Below are 20418 nucleotides of genomic sequence, written 5' to 3'. Positions count from 1 at the left end.
TGGGCAGCAGAGGAATCACAGAAGTGGAAAGAGGCTTGCAGGACAAAGGAGCAGAGCATGCTGGGAGATGCTGGAGCAGAGGGCCTCTGGCTGATAGAGGGCCCAGAAGAGCAGGAAGCATCTGAGTCCACTCTTCTGGAACCTTCATGGGCATAGGACTCCTTGCTACTGATGGAATTCAGGAAGCAGGAGCAAGAGAGGATATAGGGGGGCTGGGGAGATAGCTCAATTGGTAGAGTACTTGCCTTGTAAGCACAAGGCCCTGGGTTCAAATCCCCAGCACCCAAAAAAAAAAAAAAGAGAGGATGTAGGATTGCCTGAGCTTGGGTGCTCCATGGCCAGGCCCACCTGCTCTCTGAGGGTGAGATGGGATAGGGCCTCCATTTTGTTCTGGCCTTGCTAGATCTAAACCTTTTAGAACAGGATACCCAGCTGAGGGGCTACAGTTAGAAGGTCAAGGCTCTGGCTCCTCCTGTGCTTAGGAGAACCCCGGGCAAGTGGCGCAAAAGAGCTGTGTTGGCCCCAGGGAATTGGAGGTTCACCAGGGCCGGCAGCTACCCACTACCATTTCCTCCACTCCGCCCCGAGGAGGGAGACGTGACCCTGGCGTTCAGTCTTTCTGCAGCCCCAGACCAAGTCGCTTCCTAGACACCTCCACTCTCCCTCTCTGGGGCAGATAGTGCCCAGGGCACTGCTGCAGGACCAAGACTAGAAACGGAAAGGGCTGGACCACAGTCGGCAGGGCCTCAGGGATTGTGAAGTAAAAGTTAACATGCTCTCACCCAGGGACTGGACTTGCTGTGCTTGAATCAGAGGCCAGCTGTCAGCCTCCCAAGTACAGCCAGAACGCGATGTGGACCCCCTCAAGGGGCATTTTCCTTTTAACCTCCACTGAGATCTCTAATTTCTACTTCTAGAAAGTACTCTGAGCATTTCCCATCTACTAAGACTGTGCCAGGAGGTCATTTAATCCTTGCAACAACTAGGCAAGGAGTTTTTATGTCCTCAGTTTATAGACGAGGAAACAGAGGTCTTGAGAGGTTAAGAAGTTTTCTCAAAGTGACATGGCTATGCAGCTTGTTAGGGGGAAGTTGAGTTTGAATGTGAATCTCCAATTCCTAAGTCAAAGCTTGAAAGGTTGAATCCTATGCCTCAGGTAAGCAATTCCCCAAGCATGGCAGGGGCATTACAGGGTCCAATAAAGTAAATCCCCTGACCACACTTACTATTTTCCAGAGTGTTTGATGGAAAGAACTTCAAAGTGGATAATCAATTAACTCTTATGGTGGTTTACTTCTCATTTTAGACCTAAGAAAATCCTAGAGCTGGGCATGGTGGCGCACACCTGTAATCCCAGCTACTCTGGAGGCTGAGGCAGGAGGATCAAAAGTTTGAGGCCAACCTCAGCAGCTTAGTGAGATCTTGTCTCAAAGTAAAATATAAAAAGGGCTGGGGATGTGGCTCAGTGGTAAAGTGTTTGGCTAGCATGCACGAAGCCCTGGGTTTAATCCCTAGTCCTCCTCCCATGTCCCCCCAAAAGAAAAATATTTTAATAAGTGGTCATTATTGTTGTTGCTATCATGCTGTTGCTGATCATCTCCACTTTGTAGACAGGGAAACTCAGGTTTGGGGAGCACAGGGTCACCCCAAAGAGGGCTGCAGAGCTGGAGAACCCACTCTCCAGTCTCTTGAACTCTGTTCCTGGGCAAGTTCCAGTGCAGCTCAGTTGCCTGCTGGCCCTGAGAAAGAGGGAAGTGAGCTGTCACTGGCAAATGCCACCCTCACCCCAACCCACCGTAAAAAAACAGGTTCTCCTCAAGATCCCAAGACCCTTGCAGGTTCAGATTCACCCCTTTCACTCAGGCACAGGGTGTTCTCTTGTACTTATCTGTCTGCATTGGCCACAAACACAATTTATAAACAAGGCAAAAATGGCAGAGGAAAAATGAAGTCAGAATGTGCCATTGAAGCAAGTCAAACAATACCAAATTAGTAGCTGGCTAAGTGGCTGTCTCATTGTTCAGATATTTCCTCCAATATGTTTTCAGAAGCAACGGCCATTAAACAAGAGGGGAATGATCGCCAGGTTTGATTTCAGGAAGGAACTCCCCTCCCATTTCCCTGTTAGGCGATTCAATTAATTTTCTCCTGACCTGCGCGCTCAGGCTGATTATTAGGGAAACTATACCTGCTTCTTTTATAAACAAAATCCACTCGCTTAAAGATTCAAAATTCCATCCCCGATAGCCAGGAGCCCCCTGTCTCCTGCCAAACGAGGGGATGGGACCAGCCTGGCTGAGCTCTAGGGAGCTTTGTAGGAGCAGAATTTTGGGGCCCACGGGAAAAGGGAAAGTTCTGTCTGAACTGGAGCTTGGAAACTTTGTCCAGGGAGTCCCTTTGGATGGAAGACAAAGTAAATATGTTGATCCTGCATTATGTCTATCACAGCAGAGAACACTTTTTTTTTTTTTTTTTTGCAGTGCTGGGGATTGAACCCAGGGCCTCATGCTTGCAAGGCAAGCACTCTACCAATTGAGCTATCTCCCCAGCCCAAGAACACATTTTTATCAGGGTCCCACACTGGCTAGGGAGCAAAGATCTCACTCTCTGGAGGCCACTATTACTGGAACAGTGACTTTACTTCTTACAGGGAGTCTTATGTTGTGGACAGCACTGGCCAGGAGCCTAGAGACCTGGCCCTGGGTGATGCTGGCCAGGAGTTCCATCAATGCAGCCCTCAGGTTCCTCATCTATAAACAGGGCTCCCTGCTTTTCCAATGCCACGGTCTCTGATTTCAGGAGTCTGGGTGGGTGTAGGCTAGAGAAAGACATCCATTTCATTTCTCTTTTCCTTAAATTGATAGCTTTCCTCCATAAAAAGAATGTCAGTGGCTTCCTGTCTGTCAAAGGCATAATAAGCTCTGTTTTACAAGAATTCAGACTTGGGCAAAACAAAGGAAGCCAGGGGCCCACTGGAAGGGCTAGCAGAAACCTTGCTGGAAGTTCTTCCCAGACTTAAAGAAGCAGTTTATGAGGCAAATTCCTCATTTCTGAAGAGAATAGCTGCCCCGTTAACTCTTGCTTTGCTGGGTAGCTCGCAAAAAGGTTGAGAGTGGGAAAATAGTAGGAGACAGGTCTCTGTACAGTTTGAACTTGGGTCTCTGTGTCTTTCTTAAAAAAAAAAGTAGCTGGGAATAGTAGCACAAACCTATAATCCCAGCTCCTTGGGAGGCTGAGGCAGGAGGATTGCAAGTTTGGGACTGGTCTGGGCAATTCAGTGAGCCTCCGTCTCAAAATAAAAAGTAAAAAGGGCTGGGGATATAGCACAGTGACAGAGAGAGAGAACTTGGGTTCAATTCCCAGTACCAAAAAGGAAGGCAAGGGGGAAGCAATAGGTACCCTGGATTCCCAATCTTATTAGATGATTTCCAGGGTCCCCTTTCCTATGTGGGCTGAGATGTAATGATAGAAATAGTGGAAGAAAATATTCAAAATCAGAATTGGCCCCGGCTAATCAGAGGAACTCAGGGTTCCTGGTCTAAAACAGCGTGGGGGTGGGGGGGGGGGTCGGGGAAAGCAGGCCCTGGGAGAGTCAGGAAATATTTCACTGCTCCATGGAGCACTTTTTAAAATGATATATGTGAAGTGCGTACTTACAGAATATCTGTTTTCCATGAAATCTACAAAACAAAGGATAACATATCAGTAAGCATGGCAAAGAGCACACGGGGGCTTCCCCACCAGCTCTCAGGGGCTGGAGCAGATTGGGGAAAGAGGGTGGGGACAATGATACAGAGGGGACACCAGGCCATGTTCTGGATTGGTGCTCAGGTTCACGGCTCCTTTACCCACAAACAGGCTCCCTGGGAACCGCAAGCTCCATGAGATAGGTCCATAAAGCCCCGGGCACCTCTTTTTAACAGTTTTTTTTTTTTAAATAGTAACATTTTTTTTTTTAGGAAAAATATTGAAAATGAGAAAGGAGAAAGTAGAAAATGAAAATGATCCCTGGTCTCACGCTCTGAATTCCACTGACACTTTTCCCCTGTAATTTTCTGCTATTAGTAGGCATTGTTTTTTGAGGGGAGGGGGCAGTTACAGTTGTATGAAATATGACATTTTATATCCTATCTTTTGTATGTAACATGACTTTCTACGTATTTCATTGTACTTTCGTAAACATAATTATTAAAGTAGCTACATCACAATTGTTAAGTGGATGTGAAACTGTTTACTTGACGATTTCTTTACTTTAAAAAGTTAGGTTCTTCCTAGGTTTTTGTTATTTCAAATAATACCATCAGTATCTTCTTTGGGAGTAAAGATATTTCCATATTTCATACGACTTTGCCTATTCCCAAGAGTGGGATCAACTGAGCGGGACGTACATACATGGCCAAGGCTCTGGGCATAGAGAGCCATACTATCTGGAAGGCAGGACCCCTGCTTCCCCTTCCCCTGGGGAGTCTCATCTCAGTTCCCTGGAAGGCCGCATTGTCTTCTTCCTGGAGGGCAGTTGGCCATGCCAGGCCACCATCGTGCCAATGGCCCTCACCAAATACCAGGAAGAAGAGAGTGAGAGTGAGAGAAGTCAAAGATGACAGAAAGCTCCGCGAGGAGGGTGAGTGGTCTCTGCCTGCATCTGCTAGCGGTGGTTTTCACTCTAAGAGACAAGTGACTAGTTTGCCACTTTGAGTAGGGCCAGGCCCTAACTCATACCAGAGTTCCTGAATGGTCAGTGGCCCATGGTTGGGGTGGATTCTCCAGAAAGCCCACTGAGGACAAAGACCTGAAGACAGAGTAGCTTTGGAAACCTCATCAGCTGCCTGGGGAAGGCTCCCAGAAGAGATGTGAGTGCTGGGGACATTTACTGTTCTTGAGAGTAGTAGAGGTAAGAGTGAGAGGGCCATAAGCCCCCTCCAAGTCCTCGATCCTTCTCAAGGGAAGCATCCTAAGGGGGCCTTGGTTCATCCCCAGTCCATCATATCACACTTCTAGAAGGAAAAGGGCCAGAAGTTCCTAAGAGGCCCCTCTTCTGTCCTGGCTGGGCCAAAGGCAGACACAATAGCAAGGATGAGTCAGCCCAGCCACCAAGTGGAGTATAGTGTCACCTCCGCACATTGAGCGAGGTCGTGGGCAGCACCTCCTGACCCAAGTCTGACTGAGAGGACCCAAAGGAGCTCATGCACTGGCTCTGCCACAGTCACAAGAGCTCTGGAATCAGACACAAGGGAGAAAGGGTATCGAGGCTATGTATCCAAACACAATTTGAGCATGGAACACTAAAAATTCAGATACGCTGATAATACCAATGGAATACCAAGTCCATGTCCATGTGTAGTTTTTGGTAATAGAACCAACAGAAAAATAGAATTTGTGGGGCAGTATTTTTTTGTTTTGTTTTGTTTTGCTGCCAAGTAGTCTACTACTGAGCTATATACCCAGTCCTTTTTATTTTTAATTCTGAGACAGGCTTGCCCAGGCTGGCCTCAAACTTGGGATCCTCCTGCCTCAGCCTCCCGAGTAGCTGGGATTCCTGGTATGCGCCACCACACCCTACAGCATCCACCTTTTTTGCAGGTTTTTTTTTTTTTTTTTCTCTTAATCATCTTGCATGCTGAAGGAGGAAACACCACCCTGGGGGACAGGTTGGCAGTGCCTGCTGACCTGGCTGGCTTGGGGCCTTACAGGATGGGTGGGGACTGACTCTCAAGTGCTCTTCTCTCCCTCCAGGGGGGACTTGGCCCAGAGGCCTCCTTTCTTTGGTTCTTTCCTGATGACCATTTCCTGTTGTGGCTGCTCCTTGCGGTAGGCACTAGCCCTATCTGTTGAGTCAGACGGGGTCCCCTCCCCACCTGAGGATCAGCTTGCTCAGCCGTCCACGGCTCACTCTGTGCCTGAAACTCAGACGTTCACGATGCTTCTCAGGGAGGAGGAACCCCTGGTCCTCACCATGTCCCCTGCCATCCCATATGCCAAGGGTGGCTTTGCTGAGAATAGCCACAACAGGAAATGGCCCCCCAGGGTGGCCAACATGAACGCAGCAGGAACACAGTGAGTTGCTCCTGAGATGCAGAACTTCATTCAGATTTGAGGGAAAACTTGGGCCTAGGAGAAACTATCTATGGGGTCGTAGAGTCAAAGGGCGGATTAAGGATTAGAATCAGCTCCAAAGGACCCACAAACTAACTTAGAAGTGATAATCCCCCAGGCAGCCTCGACGTGTTCAGGTAGACAGGTCTGGGGTGACCAAGGCAAAGACAAATGACCCCTACTTCCAGAAGCCAGGACCTTGAGACTTTCTGAATGTTATGATTGGAAGGAATTCAAGATCATTGGTTTGACTACTACTTCATTTGAAAGGTTAAAAAGTTAAAGGGCTGGGGATGTAGCTCAGTTGGTAGAGTGCTTGCCTCCCATGCATAGGCCCTGGGTTCAGTCCCCAGGACCAGGGGACTTTGGTGAGTTTGGCCAAATTTAGGCAGACAGAGGGCAGAATGATGATAGACAGAGGCCAGGGGAGAGCAGAGTCATTGGTTCTGGGGTATAGAGGTTCATTGGGGAGAGATGAAAAGGCTTAGAAATGGTGGTGATGGTCGCCCAAAAATGTGACTGGACTTCATGCCACTGAACGTTGAAAATGGCAAGTGTTGTGCATATTTTAGAACAATTTTTTAAAAGCAAGCAAGCTAAGTTTAGAGCCTAAAGCAAGATTGCAAAGACCAGGTGCTTCCCACAGGCTGTGAGCTCCCGGCGAGGACTCCTGCCTCCTCAGTTGTCCCCAAAAGTCTCTCCAGACCCCGCCCTGGAGCTGCTCCTTGGAGGCAGGCTGTCCGTGCCCTTTGGCTTATCTAGGGGAGCGGTTTTCCTTTGTATCGCTCAGGAGAAAAGGGGCTTAAGAGTCAGAACTACGCCCTATGAGCCATTTCCCAAAATAACCAATGCTAAAGTCCTGCCACCAGAAGATGGTGCAGAACAAGAAGAAGGGATGTGACCTTGACCTAAGGCCCAGCTCTGCACCCACCCAGTGGGCCCACTAATGTGTCTACGCCACCAATCACACGGGGCCCTTTATGTTGTTGGGAGTCAGCCCCTGCCACATACACAGGTTGTTTCTGGATTTTTCCTGTCAGTCAACCCTGAGTAATTGCTCCAGCGTTCTGGGAGAGCAAGAAAGATCCCACACCTTCAACAAGAAGCAGCACCTGTGTGGCACAATCAGAAGGACGAAGGGAGCACAGAGGATCTACAGAATGGTTAGCGTGTTGTTCCCCAGACCAACAGCACCCGCAGCGGTTGAGAACTTGTTAGAAATGCAAATTCTGCAATCCACTGAATCAGAAATTCAGCAGCGGGGCCAGTGCGGGTTGCCCAACGATCTGTGTTTTAAACAAATCTTGAGAACCATGGATTCAGAGTATGGCCCTTCCGCCTCTTTTCACAGAGAAGGTGACCGAGGCCCTGAGAGGGTCTGTGACTTGCCCAGGTTCAACCAGGTCACACAAGGATGTTATTCTTAATTTCTAAAGTAGATAGAGTTGGATTCTCCAGTTAAGCTGGTAACTGGAAATCAAAGCAAGAAAGATGGGCAATGGAGAAGCATGTATCCAGTTGGTTTAGCAGCACAGAGAAGAAACGGGAAGAGTTTGAAGAGTACCACCATAGGCCAGGCTCCACTGGGTTCAATCCCTGCTTTGTCATTGGCTGTGGGACAAGGACACATTACTTAAACTTTGGGCTTGTTTTCCCTATCTCTAGAGCAGGAATAATAATTAGGCCTCCATCAACTGTTGGAAGAATGATAATCAGGCCTCCACCAACTGTCGGCTGACCTTGAGGATTAAGTGAGGGTTCTGAAGTCTCACGCCCAGGGAGTGCTCAATAAATGTTGCCTATAACTGTGAAAAGAGGAAGGGGTGCTCCAAACCTGAAGGGAGTTGGGGTACAGAGAGCAAAACTCACATGGAACAGAAGAGAGATGCAGAGTCGTACCCAGAGCAAGCAGCTGTGGAAGAATTTGAAGAATGATAAAGATTTTGAAGGGTCCATGAGAAAGGATTGTACTTCATAAGCTCTTTACATAAGTAAAGGAATGTTAAAGAAGAGAGAGGGAGAGACCCAAGGTGGGTGAATTATCAGCAACTGAACAACTGGTTCCTTGGACAATCATCTGGCTTCCCCCAGGCAGACAGGGACACTGTTTTGGGGTGGGGAGTGGAGAAAAGGGGATTATAGAGAAGATAGTTTCACTCAGGGAACTGAGGAAAGAAATAAGAGGAAGAGAAACAAAAAGGAATCAGTGTGGCCTGTGGTCTTTTCTCCTTGAGCAATGGCTGAGGGGCAACACTCGGAACCAGGAAACCCCCTGACTTCCAGGACCCAAGCCTTCCAGATGAGGTTGGGGGCACCAGCTTCAGGCAAGCTGCAGGCCACAAGGGCTACAGCCCATGCAAGACTCAGGGCTCTCTCTACCCTTGGCACCTGGGCAGGTTACAGACCTGCCAGGTTAGAGACCAGCCCGCAGAGGGACCGGGATCCCTCACTGCCTGCTTCTCCCCTGGCTCAGGTGGGGTGATTGGGCACCCTGGTCTGTGAGTCTAGAGACTAGTCCTATTCTGGACGAGGTACTGAACTCTCTAGGACCTGAGTTCCTCCGGCAATTTTAAAGTATTGAATGATGCTCGCCACATGTAGGGGTAACACACTGACTGCTTGGAATAATGAATGCCAGGGCCCAAGATCCCACCTCACTCCCCTTTCTCACTCAATACCACCCTCGTTCAGAAGGTGAAGAATTTGAGCCTCTGGGGGCGGAGACATCTGGGTGGAAGTCACACACCTGGTAAGTGGCAGCACCAGAACAGGGGCTCCCTGTCTCCTTCCCACCTCGAATCCCTACAAGATTTGGTTCTTACAGTGCTGGTGTTACAGCCTGAGGAGAGTCAGTTTGTGACAGCCCAGGACTGAGTAATCTAGAACCAGCCATGGGACCCCAAGAGAACCTGCTTGATCAGCTGGCTGCCCTAAAGGAGATCAGAATAGGCCACTCCAAAATGTGCCACTTTGGCTTATTTTGAGCTGCAGTCAAAGAAAAATCAACAGATGCAAAAAGGAGCCTCCCCAGGGCTTCCTTGTCAGGTGAAAAGAAGGAACTTCTGAGACATGGGGGCTTCCTCCCAGGGAAGTTTCAGGGCCATGAAGATGGAGAAGCTGGTGCCAAGATGAACCTGGACAAGCAAACCTTACTCTATTGACTTCCCCAGATATTTACCTTCCCGTTTGTTCCCCTTGGAAGCCTCAAGCCCCTTTCCCTTTCTTTTGTCACCTACTTTATAAATTTATTGTTTCTTGTTAGGATGGTATATAGATCGCAAGTTCTAACCACCCCTTTTGTCTCCTCTGCAAAACGGGATTTGTTGTGAGGGTGAAAAGATATGATGTGCATAGGCCACTTAGTACATACAGAAAGTGCTCAGATAAGAGCTTTTGTAATAACTGAAGCAACTGAAAGTGAATATTTCAGCACTGACCCAAGAGCGTGAGCAATCCAGGGAACTATTAGGAAACTGATGAGGCATTTTATGCAATTGACCAATGGGTTCAGCCTTGAACTCTACCTCACCTTTGACTTTTCTGTTTTACTAGACAAATAGAAAAAGCAACCCAAAGGCATAAACACAGCTGGGGATGTAACTCAGTGGTAGAGCATTTATTTCTGAATTTATATTTTGATAGCTCTGAATATGTTAAAAAAAAAAATAGGCACTTGAACCAAAAATTCTCCAGCAAAGGTTTTCAAAAGTGTTAAGTTCCACAAGTGGTTAAGTGTTAAGTTCCACAAGTGGTTGTTTCTGCTCTCCTCATGAATATACTTAAAAAAAAAAAAAAAAAAGATGAATTAATGAATGATCACTTTTTGAGATAAAAAGTAGGCTCTTCAGGTCATTGAATGGTTCCTTTACAGGCAGTGGTGCATGCCTGTAATCCTGGCAACTCGAGAAGCTGAGGCAGGAGGATCGTGAGTTCAAAGCCAGCCTTGGCAACTTAGCAAAGCATTTAGCAAGTTAGCAAGACCCTGTCTCTAAATAAAATATAAAAAGGACTGGGGATGTGGCTCAGTGGTTAAGGGTCCCTGGGGTCAATCCCTGGTACCAAAAAGAAAAAAAAAATTTTTTTTTAAAGTGCTTCTCAAATGTGGGCAACATCAGGAAACCCTAAGAGCTTGAGTTCAGCTTCTGGAGAATCTGATTCAGCAGATGTGGGCCTGGCCAAGATTGCTGCTGTTGCTAGTTCATGGACCACTCTGAATAGCCACATTTTTTTTTAAATACTTTTTTAGTTACAGATGGACACAATATCTTTATTTTTAAGTGGTGCTGAGGATTGAATCCCGTGACTCACATGTGTGAGGCAAGCACTCTACCATTCAGCTTCAGTCCCAGCCCTGAGTAACCACTTTTAACAGCTGTTCCTCAGCTGTGTTAAGGACTCCATTTCAAAGAATTCACTTACACAGAGGTCTACTGTGCAAAGCAAGAGATTCAGAGCTAAAAGTATATGACTTTTGCAACTCTGTGGGTTTTTTCCTTTTTGCAGTGCTGGGGATTGAATCCAGAGCCTTGTCCATGATAGGCAAATGCTCAACCATTGAGTTACATCCCCAGCCCTGTTTATGCCTGTTTATGCTGATTTACTTTCAGAATTTAAAAGAGGCCTTTGTGGATTTCATTTCACCAGAAGTGAAAACAATAATTCTATGAAAAGTGCAATTTGGGGGTGCTTCCCCAGCTTCCCCAATTTCAAAGGTGCTCTTCAGGGAGAAGCAGGGGGGTGAGGGGGGCTGACTCCAGGCTGGGCAGAAAGCAAAGAAAGTGGAAGAGATGCGTTAGCCCACCCCGGCCCCAAAGCAGGCCACTCCGGGAAAGCCTGGTGCTCCTGAGCAACTTCAAAGCACAGCTCTTGCCTTTGTCGAAGGCCTTGGGGAGCCTCGGCCCCAAAGGGAGCCCACGAGGGAGCAGGGAGGCTCACTGGCCTCACCTGGGCTGTGCAGCGTGGCCTCTCTCAGGGTTGGCAAGCGCTCCTTGACGTCATACACAGCAGTGCAGGTGGTGGGGAGAAAGAAAATCTGGTACAAGAGGTGGTGCCCTTTTCAACCTCCTTTGCTTCCTCTTTCCCCTGCCCACTCCCAAGGCCCCATCTGTGACTCTAGCCCCCCACCTCAAGAGAACCAGGAGCCCCTCACTCACTGGGGTCGGCTTTCCGGATCTCACTGTACACCGTCTCTGTCCCCTTTGTTTCCAGAGCTGAAAAAGGGACCAGGCACAAGTCAGTAGCTGATGCTGGGTCCCAGGCCTGCCCATGGCTGTACCACCACCCACCCCAGCAGTGGCCACAGCCAGAAGCACCGGTAACTTCATTATTCCTTGACTTCAGAAGATCCCAGTCTAACCAGTGTCACTCACAGGCTGGAAGCAGGAGGTCAACAGGCTGTTGTGGGGCAGGGCCACCAGTGCAGAGGATCCCTGGAGCTGAGGGGCCAAGGTGAGGGGCTCCGCACAGGCCTGCAGCCCTCAGCTCGGCAACCCACCCCCTTTCCCTGACACGGCAACCCTGTGCCAGTGCTCTGCCCCCATCCCCCAGAGCCCAGAGCAGAACCGGGTCCTGAGTTCTGGGGTGCAGCCTGGCATTTTCAGTGGCTGTGAGGACTGGCTCACTTCCAATCTGAGCTGACGGGTAGCTGGAGTCTCACTGAACCGGGTGTGCCCTGGCACTGGTGCCTCTGAGAGTTCCCCAGGGGATTCTAATACGCACTGGGGCTGAGATCCTTGGGGTTAGATCCTTTCAGAACAGAGCACACGACCACCAACCTGGGGTGTGGATCAAACCAAACATGTACACACACACACTGTGTCTACACACACTCATACTCAGTGTGTAGACACACATGGTCACACCCCACAGTGGGTACACACAAACTGTGTACCTATGGGCATGCACACACTCAACCATGATATCCACACTCAGGCACAAAGGGCACACCCAGACACCCAGAAACCCTGAGGAAACAGGATGGAACCTGGCCACTTCCCCCAGTTCAAGACCAGGAAGTCTCATTGTAGAAAGGAGGCCCCCTGGAGAGAGGGCCAACACTCTCCTCTCACAGATGGGGAAGGGGAGCCCCAGGGCAGAGTAAGAGGCTTCCTGCCATCACGGGGGACATTTCTCTCCTAAGGACAGTGGTTGGGGCGTACCAGAGATTCTAATTGCATCGCGATACCCTCTATGCCTCACACTCTGGGGACAGCCTTCTCCCTTCCTGACCCCACACGCATCCACACTGACACTGTCCCTTCTCTTTGTCCTTTCCTCCAAAACTCTGGGCCTGCTTTGTCCCTGCACCCATGTGTGCACACCTCGCACACCCACATACCCATTTGCTCGTACACTGGCCAGCTACCTGGGCCCTTGTGTTCCCATAACACTTCAGGGACATTTACCTACAGCACATTGACTGTTCACTGTCTCCTCAGGTGGGCCCTGAGCTCCTCCAGGGTGGTGGCTCAGGTCCTGAGCACCTCCCCTTCCCAGGCCTCGCACTGTCACCTGGGGGCACCTGCCATAGTTTGGTATGACAAAGCAAGTACTGGTCAATGTCCTGCAGGTGTCTCCACCAGACCCCCTGAGCTTCAGGCAGGTCTTGGCATAATTTGCCCAGTCCCTGAGGTTTTCCATCTACCAGCTAGAGAACATGCTGCCAGAGGACTCTGCGCTCTTTGGAGATGGGTGTTGGGACTGAAATCTCTTTCCTCGACACTGAGTATGTGTGGCTCCTGAGTGAAGGCCCACATGCCAGGGGAAGGTCCCAGGGTGACCCAGTCTCCACAGTGGAACTTGGGGGCATTTGGAATGGCAAAGGCCTTGCTGAAGACATTAAAGTGATTCCCCTCGGGCAGGAGCTGGAGGTCAGTAGAGTAGCAGAGGTACCAGGCCACCCACTACAGGGACACCTGCTTCAAAAGAACTCAAGAGGCACAGCAGAGAAGCTGAAGAGGTGGCTCCTCTTGGAGAGCACTCACCTAGCATACGCAAGGACCACGGTTTGAGTCCCTCCTCGGTCCATCAGACGGAACGAATTTTCAATATGCCAAAAAGAGGCACAGCGGAGATGCCCACACAACCCTCCACTCTAGTTTGGTGGCACAGAGGGAAGTTCTAGGATCCCCAAATCTGCTGGCCGACTCTCTACACCCCCGAGGGACCCTCTGTTCAACATCAGGCCTGGTCGAGTCAACCATTCAACATGACCCTGGGTGCCTTTGTGTGCCCTGAACCGCAGAGGAGGAAAAGGTGGTTGGATCTGGTCTTAGCTTTCAGCAGTTCCAGGCTATGAGGCAAGCAGGTGGGCACAGGGTGCTCATGTGCTTAATGCTGTGAAAAATGACAAAGGATGCTGTGCATGGGGGTCACTGCCAGCTCATCTCTGACCCAGACTCCCTGTGGAGTTAGGGGAAGAGGGGCACGGCTAGGGGTAGAGAGCTGGGTGGCCAAGCTGGGGGCCTGGACACCTTGAGACGCCACTGTCCTGAGCACATAGAAGTGGCCAGGAGACTTTTCCGATCACCCTGGGGACACACTTTCTGGACCTGAGTAACTACGCCTGACACCCTCCCTGTCACCTCATAGCTCAGGGCAGCGGGGGCGGTTTCTGTTTCCAGGCGGAGCTGCACCCTGGCCTCTCCTGCTGCCTGCTGCTTGTTCTGCCCAGCTCAGCAGACTGTGGGGTGCAGCTGATGGCTGGCTCCCCTCCTCCTGCAGCCCGTGGTAGCAGCTGCCTGCTAATGACTAAACCAGGCTAGCGGCTGTTTGTCTCTGCTGTCAGCAGTGTTTCCGGATGGGGCTTTATTCTGGCTTCTGTTTTTCTATGTTAACGGAGACAGAGATGGTTCAGCGTCATGGGGTTTTCCCAGCAATCGGCCTCAGAGCGAACATGCAGCAAACCGGGATTTAACGAGTTCCTTCCCGCCCCTCCTCCACCCACTGTGACCACTTGGTCAACTGCCAGCAAGGATTAGAGCTGGATGAGGTCCCCATTCCTCCTCTATAGCTGGAGGAGGGGAGACCTTGAGAACAGGGGATTGAGTTGGCCAAGACCAGGTCAAGTTTACTTATCACTTGCCTTGGGCCCACAAAGCCCTCACCTAGTCATGCCCCACTCCCCGCCATGGGAAGGCAAGGGGTCCACGCTGGGGGCTCAGGCCTGCCTTCTCCACTATCAGTTAGCCTCAGGGAGAGGCTGGGACAAGGAAACTCAATTTGAGTCCTCTGGAATCTCCCCACTGGCACCCAAGTGACCCTGATGCCAGCTCTACACAGGCCCCACAATATGTACGAGGCACCTTTGTGCAGGTTGGGAAAGGCAACGAATTGGTTTGGCTGCAACCTGGAGTTGCACCAATTGGCAGGGACCCCCCAGGGCAATCACCTCTGCCTCACCCCATCTAGAAATCTCCCAAAAGAACAGGAAAAGGACGTTTTCCAAGGACAGGACGCTACTTCCTTCAGCTCCCTTACGCTAAAGCCTCCCAGGCACCCCGGTGGCTGTCATAGTTCTACCCACCCTGGCTCAGTAAACTGTGAAGCAAAGGCAGGACCTGGCCCTCCGTGGGAGGATCTGCGGTCTGGTGCCAGGAGCCCAGGGTGGCAGGGGAGTGTCACTGTTTACTACAGACAGAAAATGTGCAGAACCCCATCTCCTCTGTCCTCTGGTTTCACTGTCCACTGGAGCACTACCAAGAGGACAGCAGTGTTTTTCCACTTACATTCAAAATCTTTGAGTAGCCCTACCCTCTTGTTATCCATTCCCTTTCCTTCCCAGCCTGACATCCCCTTAGGAAGAAGTAAGCTGTCACTCACAGGGCCAAACCAGCATGCAGAGCTACGAGCTAGCACAGGTTGGACCAAGGCACCCCACAGTCCCACCCTCCCCAGCCCTCACTGGCTCCCCTCTGAACACCAGACCTTGTGCTCTCTCCTCTTGGGTGTTTCTTGGGCATGTCAAAGTCCACCAACTGAATCGGATGTCGCCAGGAGCTTGTTCCTCCCAACCTCAGACATCACAACCGTGCCTACAGGTGCTCCATCCAGGAACATTCAGTGATTCTGTCTCTCTGTCCTGACCATTAAATTTTCATCACATGCTATGATCTGTCTCCAAACTATATCTAGAGTCCATTCATTGCTAACAGTTTGGTCCCACCCTCGTCTCCTCTGCCTGGTGATTACACACCAGTCTCTCTACTTCCATGCCTGCCTCACTTTCCATGCTGGCCAAGAGGATCCTTCTAGAAGAACAGTGGAACCTGCTAAAGCCTTCCATAGGCACCTTAATCCTTTTAGAATAGGATGCAAAGAAAACCTGAGAGGGCCTGCACGTTCCAGCCACAACTCCACCCTCCCAGCTTCATCTGCATCATCTGTCTGTCTACAGACACAGGCCTCCTTACAGATCTTAAATGAGCCAAGCTCTGAGTTGCCATACCCTATGCTATTTCCCGGGTCCCCCCTTCTTTTGGGGACCACCTCTTCTGCATCTTTCAGACCCAGCTTAAATGCCAGCCCTCAAAGAGTGTTTCCTTTTATGTCTTCTTGCCCACCCCATTCTGCTCTTTCTCAGCATTTATAATCATCTGATAGGATCTGTTCCTTTGCTTGCTTGTTTTTCCGGCTCCCCCTTAGGAGATACTTCTGTCTGTGCCTTTGCTTCTTGCACAGTGGCGAGATCCCTTATGGGTCTCCATCGCTCTTCAATACATCAATCACTTTATAAGAAAACGAAAAGGAGGAGAAATTCAAGCCTGCCATGTCCCTCATCCCTCCTGAGTCCATTCGGGACTTGGAAGTGGGATACTTGTAGCTGTGCAGATGGAGCAATCCAAAACTCCAGGGACTAGTCTGATGGAAAACTATGGGCAAGGGGCCCAGCCTATGGCATGCAGCCCAGGGGCTGCATAGGACAACTTTCTCAGAAAAGTTCTACCCACACACCCATTGACACAGTGCCCAGAATCATGCTAAACAAGAGAAGAAGGAAGGACTTCAAAACTCCTCCCAGATCGTAGCACAAGAGATGGCTTCAGGACGCCATGACCACATGGCTCTGGCTAATGACAGACAGACCCAGCCTGGAAAACTGCCCAGGCTCGCCTGGCTGAGAACAGCCTGGCTGTAGCCTCAGCAGGAAGGGAGATAGATGGCAACAGTCCTAAGGAGTGCCCCAGCAGGGCCAGAAGGTTCTGGATGGCTGTTTCCTTAGAGCATGCAGGAGGCTCTGGGGGAGCTGAGGAGGAGGAGGATTAGGAGAAGCATGTTTTATTAACGGTGCCAAAAGAAACCAAGATTGATGTTCTGGTGTTTGCTATGGACTGGCCCACTTTCCGTCAGTCTCCCAGCACTGAAGCAGAGATAGGGACTTCCAGGTGGCCTGCCCAAGACAGATGATAGCGCACATTTTCACTTCATTGGCACTTTACTTTTATTTAAGCCGCGGCATAAATCCAATGCCACCATTCACGCTGGAAGGGATTCTGTGCTTTCAAAAGCGACCCTCTAAAGAGCAAATCCCTAATCCTTAAAACATGCATCGATTGACACCTGTTCGGTCTGCACAGGCCACTTTTTTAGGAACACACTCCATGGGGCTACCTGTGGGAGAAATTGAACACTTCACGGTGAGGCTGCCCTCAGGGTCCCTTCCAGAGGAACAACTTGCTCAGCCCTCAGTCATCTCCTGGCACATACGTAGTGAATGCTCAACGTGGGTTACCTGTTATTAATAGCTTCATAACTCTTCATAACTAATGGTTATTAAAATTTTATAGCTCCTGCCTTAGGCACATCCCACAGATCTGCTGACACCTCCCTTCTGAGAGACGCTTCTCACTGGGCACAGCACCCCCACTGTGGTGCCTATACCCAAACCAAGAGCAAAGCATGGGTCTGGGTCCCTCTGTGGGGGGCTTACCTTGATGGGGCTCCACTGAGGACACTTCCACTTCAGTGTACTCCACATCCGAGCTCAGAGAGTCTGTTCAAAGGAACCACAGCACCCTGTTTAGACAGCATCTTCTTTGGGGATATTGGGCTCCCTTAGAGGTTTTCATTCCAGTTATTTAAGTCCTCTGGGGCTGGGGTTGCAGCTCAGTGATAGAGTGCTTGCCTAGCATGTGTGAAGTACTGGGTTTGATCCTCAGCACCACATAAAAATAAAAGTAAAATCCTCTGAATATCGAGGGGGTGGCCAGACACAGGTGGAGTTCCATTTTAGGTGGACAAGAAACCTCCACCTGGGAAGGCAGGAGGAGCCTGGCACTGGCCTGGGACTCCCCTCTCACGGGGACGTGGATGGAGCCTGCTGCTGAGGTCCCGGTGAGAGGACTTAAAACAGGTCAGTGGTTACAGAAAACAGCCCAAGATCAGCCACGGCAATGAACTCCCACTCGGGCTTCCTCCAAACGCCTCAACCTTCCATGCTGGGATGCTTTCTTTCTACACCACCCCCAGCATGCAGGAAAGGATCTCAGGTAGCAGGCTCACCAGCTCCAAAGTGCTTTGCGGGTCTGAGGCATACAAGGTAATGAAATCTCTCAGGGTGCTGCAAGAATCGATTTGTCTTCAACTCAGAATATTATTTTTCTTTTAGAAATTTTTTTGGCTGTCAATGGACCTTTATTTTATTTATTTACTTATATGCTGAGAATCGAATTCAGTGCCTCACACATGCTAGGCAAGCACTCCACCACTGAGCCACAACCCCAGCCCTATTATTTTGTTTTTAAGGCTTAAAGAATCAGGAATTCTCACCAGCAACTACACAATGATCCTGCAGTCAAGAATTCTTTACAAAAACAGGCTTTCCAGAATTCTTTTACATCTTTAGGAGTTTTAGCGACCATGATTGTAGCCTAGTAGGGAAAGCAACTTGATGATTTAGTCTGACTCTTCTGAGTTTAAGCAGAAGCACACTATTGTTAATTACTTGAAAGAGTTCCAAGTTTGCTAGGCTTGGTAGCATACATCTATAATCCCAGCATCTTGGGAGGCTGAGGCAGGAGGATCATAAGTTCAAGGTCAGCCTTAGCAACTTAGTGAGATCCTGTCTCAAAATAAAAAAAACAAAAAGGGCTGGGGATATAACTCAGTGGTAAAAGCCACCCCTGGGGTCAATCCCCAGCACCAAAAATAAAAATAAATAAATAAATAAATAAATAAATAAATAGAATTTCCAAATTGATTACCCAAGAGAAAGAACATCTGCTTCCTTACTCAGTAGTCTACTCTGAATCTGGACATTGCTTTTAGGAATAACCCATTCACCTATTCAGTTGGGTTATCACTAAGGACATTAGATAGCATCTTGGAAGGAAGCAACTAATCATCTCCATCTTACACACCAGTTAGTCACAGGGTCATCAAGAGGGCTGGGAGATTATCTAGTCACCTTAAAATTTTAGTTTTCTTTTCCTATGGGTCTTTTTTAATGTGAAAGTTTCTAATAAAACTCTTAGATAATTACCTTTATTTTCATTTAATGGTTTCATTGCATGGTTTCCGACATCATCACCATAACCTAGTTGAAAAATAACCATTAATTAGGATGAGTGATAATGGAAATTTGAGTTTTCTCTAATTTTTAAAAAATTCAATGCCTCTAAGTAAGCTTGACTTCTTCAGCGGTGTAAGTGACAAACAGTCATGTCTCTGGGTCTCCTCCTGGGTCTCCCTGTGGGCCCCCTCTGACCTGCTATGTGGTCTATTCGTAACACCAGTGGGACCCCTACCATCTCAAGGGTAGGATGACAGGTGGGGGAGGGGCACTTTTGTTTGTGATTATTTGGAATTCAGAATTGTTCCATGTGAGCAACAGCCTGATTTCTAAATTATTCCTTTTCTGGAAGGGACCAAACAGCAACTATAAATATGAAGGATATTGGTTAAGTAACTCACTCTGGTTAGGGAACTAGATTGGTTAGAGAACAGTCCCTCCAGATATTACCTTAGTGGGTATAGACAAAAAAGTTTGGGGTGGGGGGTATAGCTCAGTGGTGGAGCACTTGCCTAGTATGTGCCACCTGGGTTTGGTCCCCAGCACCACACACACACACACACAGAAAATGTTTTTGTTTATTTTTATTTTTTTTTAGTGGCCATGATAATCTTCTATCATTTCACTTTTAGCACATGTGCTACCAAAGCTAGTACTTTTGTCTTTTTTTAGTAAAGTTGGGCACTTAATCCACATTCCCAGCCCTTTTTATTTTTAATTTTGAGACAGGGTCCCACTAAGTCATTCAGGGTCTTGCTAAGTTGCTGGGGCTGGTCTCAAACTTGCCATCCTCCTGCCTCAGCCTCCTGAGCCACTGGGATCACAGGTGTGTACCACCGTGCCCTGCTATTAAAAGAATTCTTACAAATGTTATAAATACTATTCTTGAAGAACACATGGTTTTCTATAATTAGTATTATGATTATGAAAATCATAAAATCCATGCAGAGACAAGAGAATAAGAATTGGAGTACTTCTGACATTTTGAAAAATTAGAACAAAATCCTATATTTTTAATATAAATCAATGTTGACATTTCATTTAAAGCACTACTGTATTTAGTAGCAATAATACAAAATACCAAAAGGCACCCCCCATACCAAAAAGGTATTATTTTCTCTATAGCAGTAGATTACTTTATGCTAAACATTGAGAAAATTTTTTAATATAGTTTTTTTTTTTTTGGTTCTTTTTCCTTTTTTGTAGTACTGGGGATTGAACCCAGGGTCTTGTACATGCTAGGCAAGCACTCTACTACTGAGCTACACCTCCACCCCACCAAAGTGTTGTTCAAATTTTATTTTGAGATAGGATCTCCCTAAGTTGCCAGGCTGACCTCAAACTTATCCTCCTGTCTCAGCCTCCTGAGTCACTAGGATTACAGTCATGCACCACCATAGCTGGGCTCCTGCTCAATTCTTAAAACTTATTTCTCAAGTAAATTATTTCCCTGTAAAATATACATCTTAAAAATACCTTATTTTGTGAGACACTGTTATGGAATTAGAATTTTCTATTCCCCAAACTGCTGATAAAGACAGAGAATTGTTTCAAATATGATTTAAGACAGAACTTTTGTGTGACATAATTATAGCCTGGCTGGGGTTGCTGAATTGCTTGGGCAACTTTATCATGGACATAACAGGATTAAGAACTACTGGAACTAGCCACGCATGCCACTGAGTAGACCTGTAAGCTTGGGATGAGCCTCAAAACAAGTATCTTGGGCTGGGGAGATAGCACAGCTGGTAGAGTGCTTGCCTCGCAAGCACAAGGCCCTGAGTTCGATCCCCCGTACTGCAAAAAAAAACACAAGT

At 48.5% G+C, this 20418-nt stretch overlaps 1 protein-coding gene across 11 annotated transcripts in view; it reads right to left on the bottom strand.

Annotated features, from left to right (window-relative positions):
* The window catches only part of Pecam1 (platelet and endothelial cell adhesion molecule 1), a 70882-nt gene that overhangs the window by 2118 nt on the left and 48346 nt on the right, over positions 1 to 20418 (bottom strand). For 4 of the 11 annotated variants that reach the window (XM_047544288.1, XM_047544287.1, XM_047544289.1 and 1 more), the window contains 4 exons: positions 18572 to 18625; positions 17021 to 17083; positions 11247 to 11303; positions 3658 to 3680 (listed from right to left, as the gene is read on the bottom strand). In XM_047544288.1, the coding sequence (XP_047400244.1) occupies positions 3658 to 3680; positions 11247 to 11303; positions 17021 to 17083; positions 18572 to 18625 (197 nt within the window). The remainder of the gene's footprint in view (positions 1 to 3657; positions 3681 to 11246; positions 11304 to 17020; positions 17084 to 18571; positions 18626 to 20418) is intronic. The other 7 variants (XM_047544292.1, XM_047544291.1, XM_047544293.1 and 4 more) reach the window with 7 other exon arrangements.

This window comes from Sciurus carolinensis, chromosome 3, assembly GCF_902686445.1.
Source record: "Sciurus carolinensis chromosome 3, mSciCar1.2, whole genome shotgun sequence".
Taxonomy (NCBI): domain Eukaryota; kingdom Metazoa; phylum Chordata; class Mammalia; order Rodentia; family Sciuridae; genus Sciurus; species Sciurus carolinensis.
Note: the sequence above shows the minus strand (reverse complement) of the source record. Positions and strands in the feature narration are given on the sequence as shown.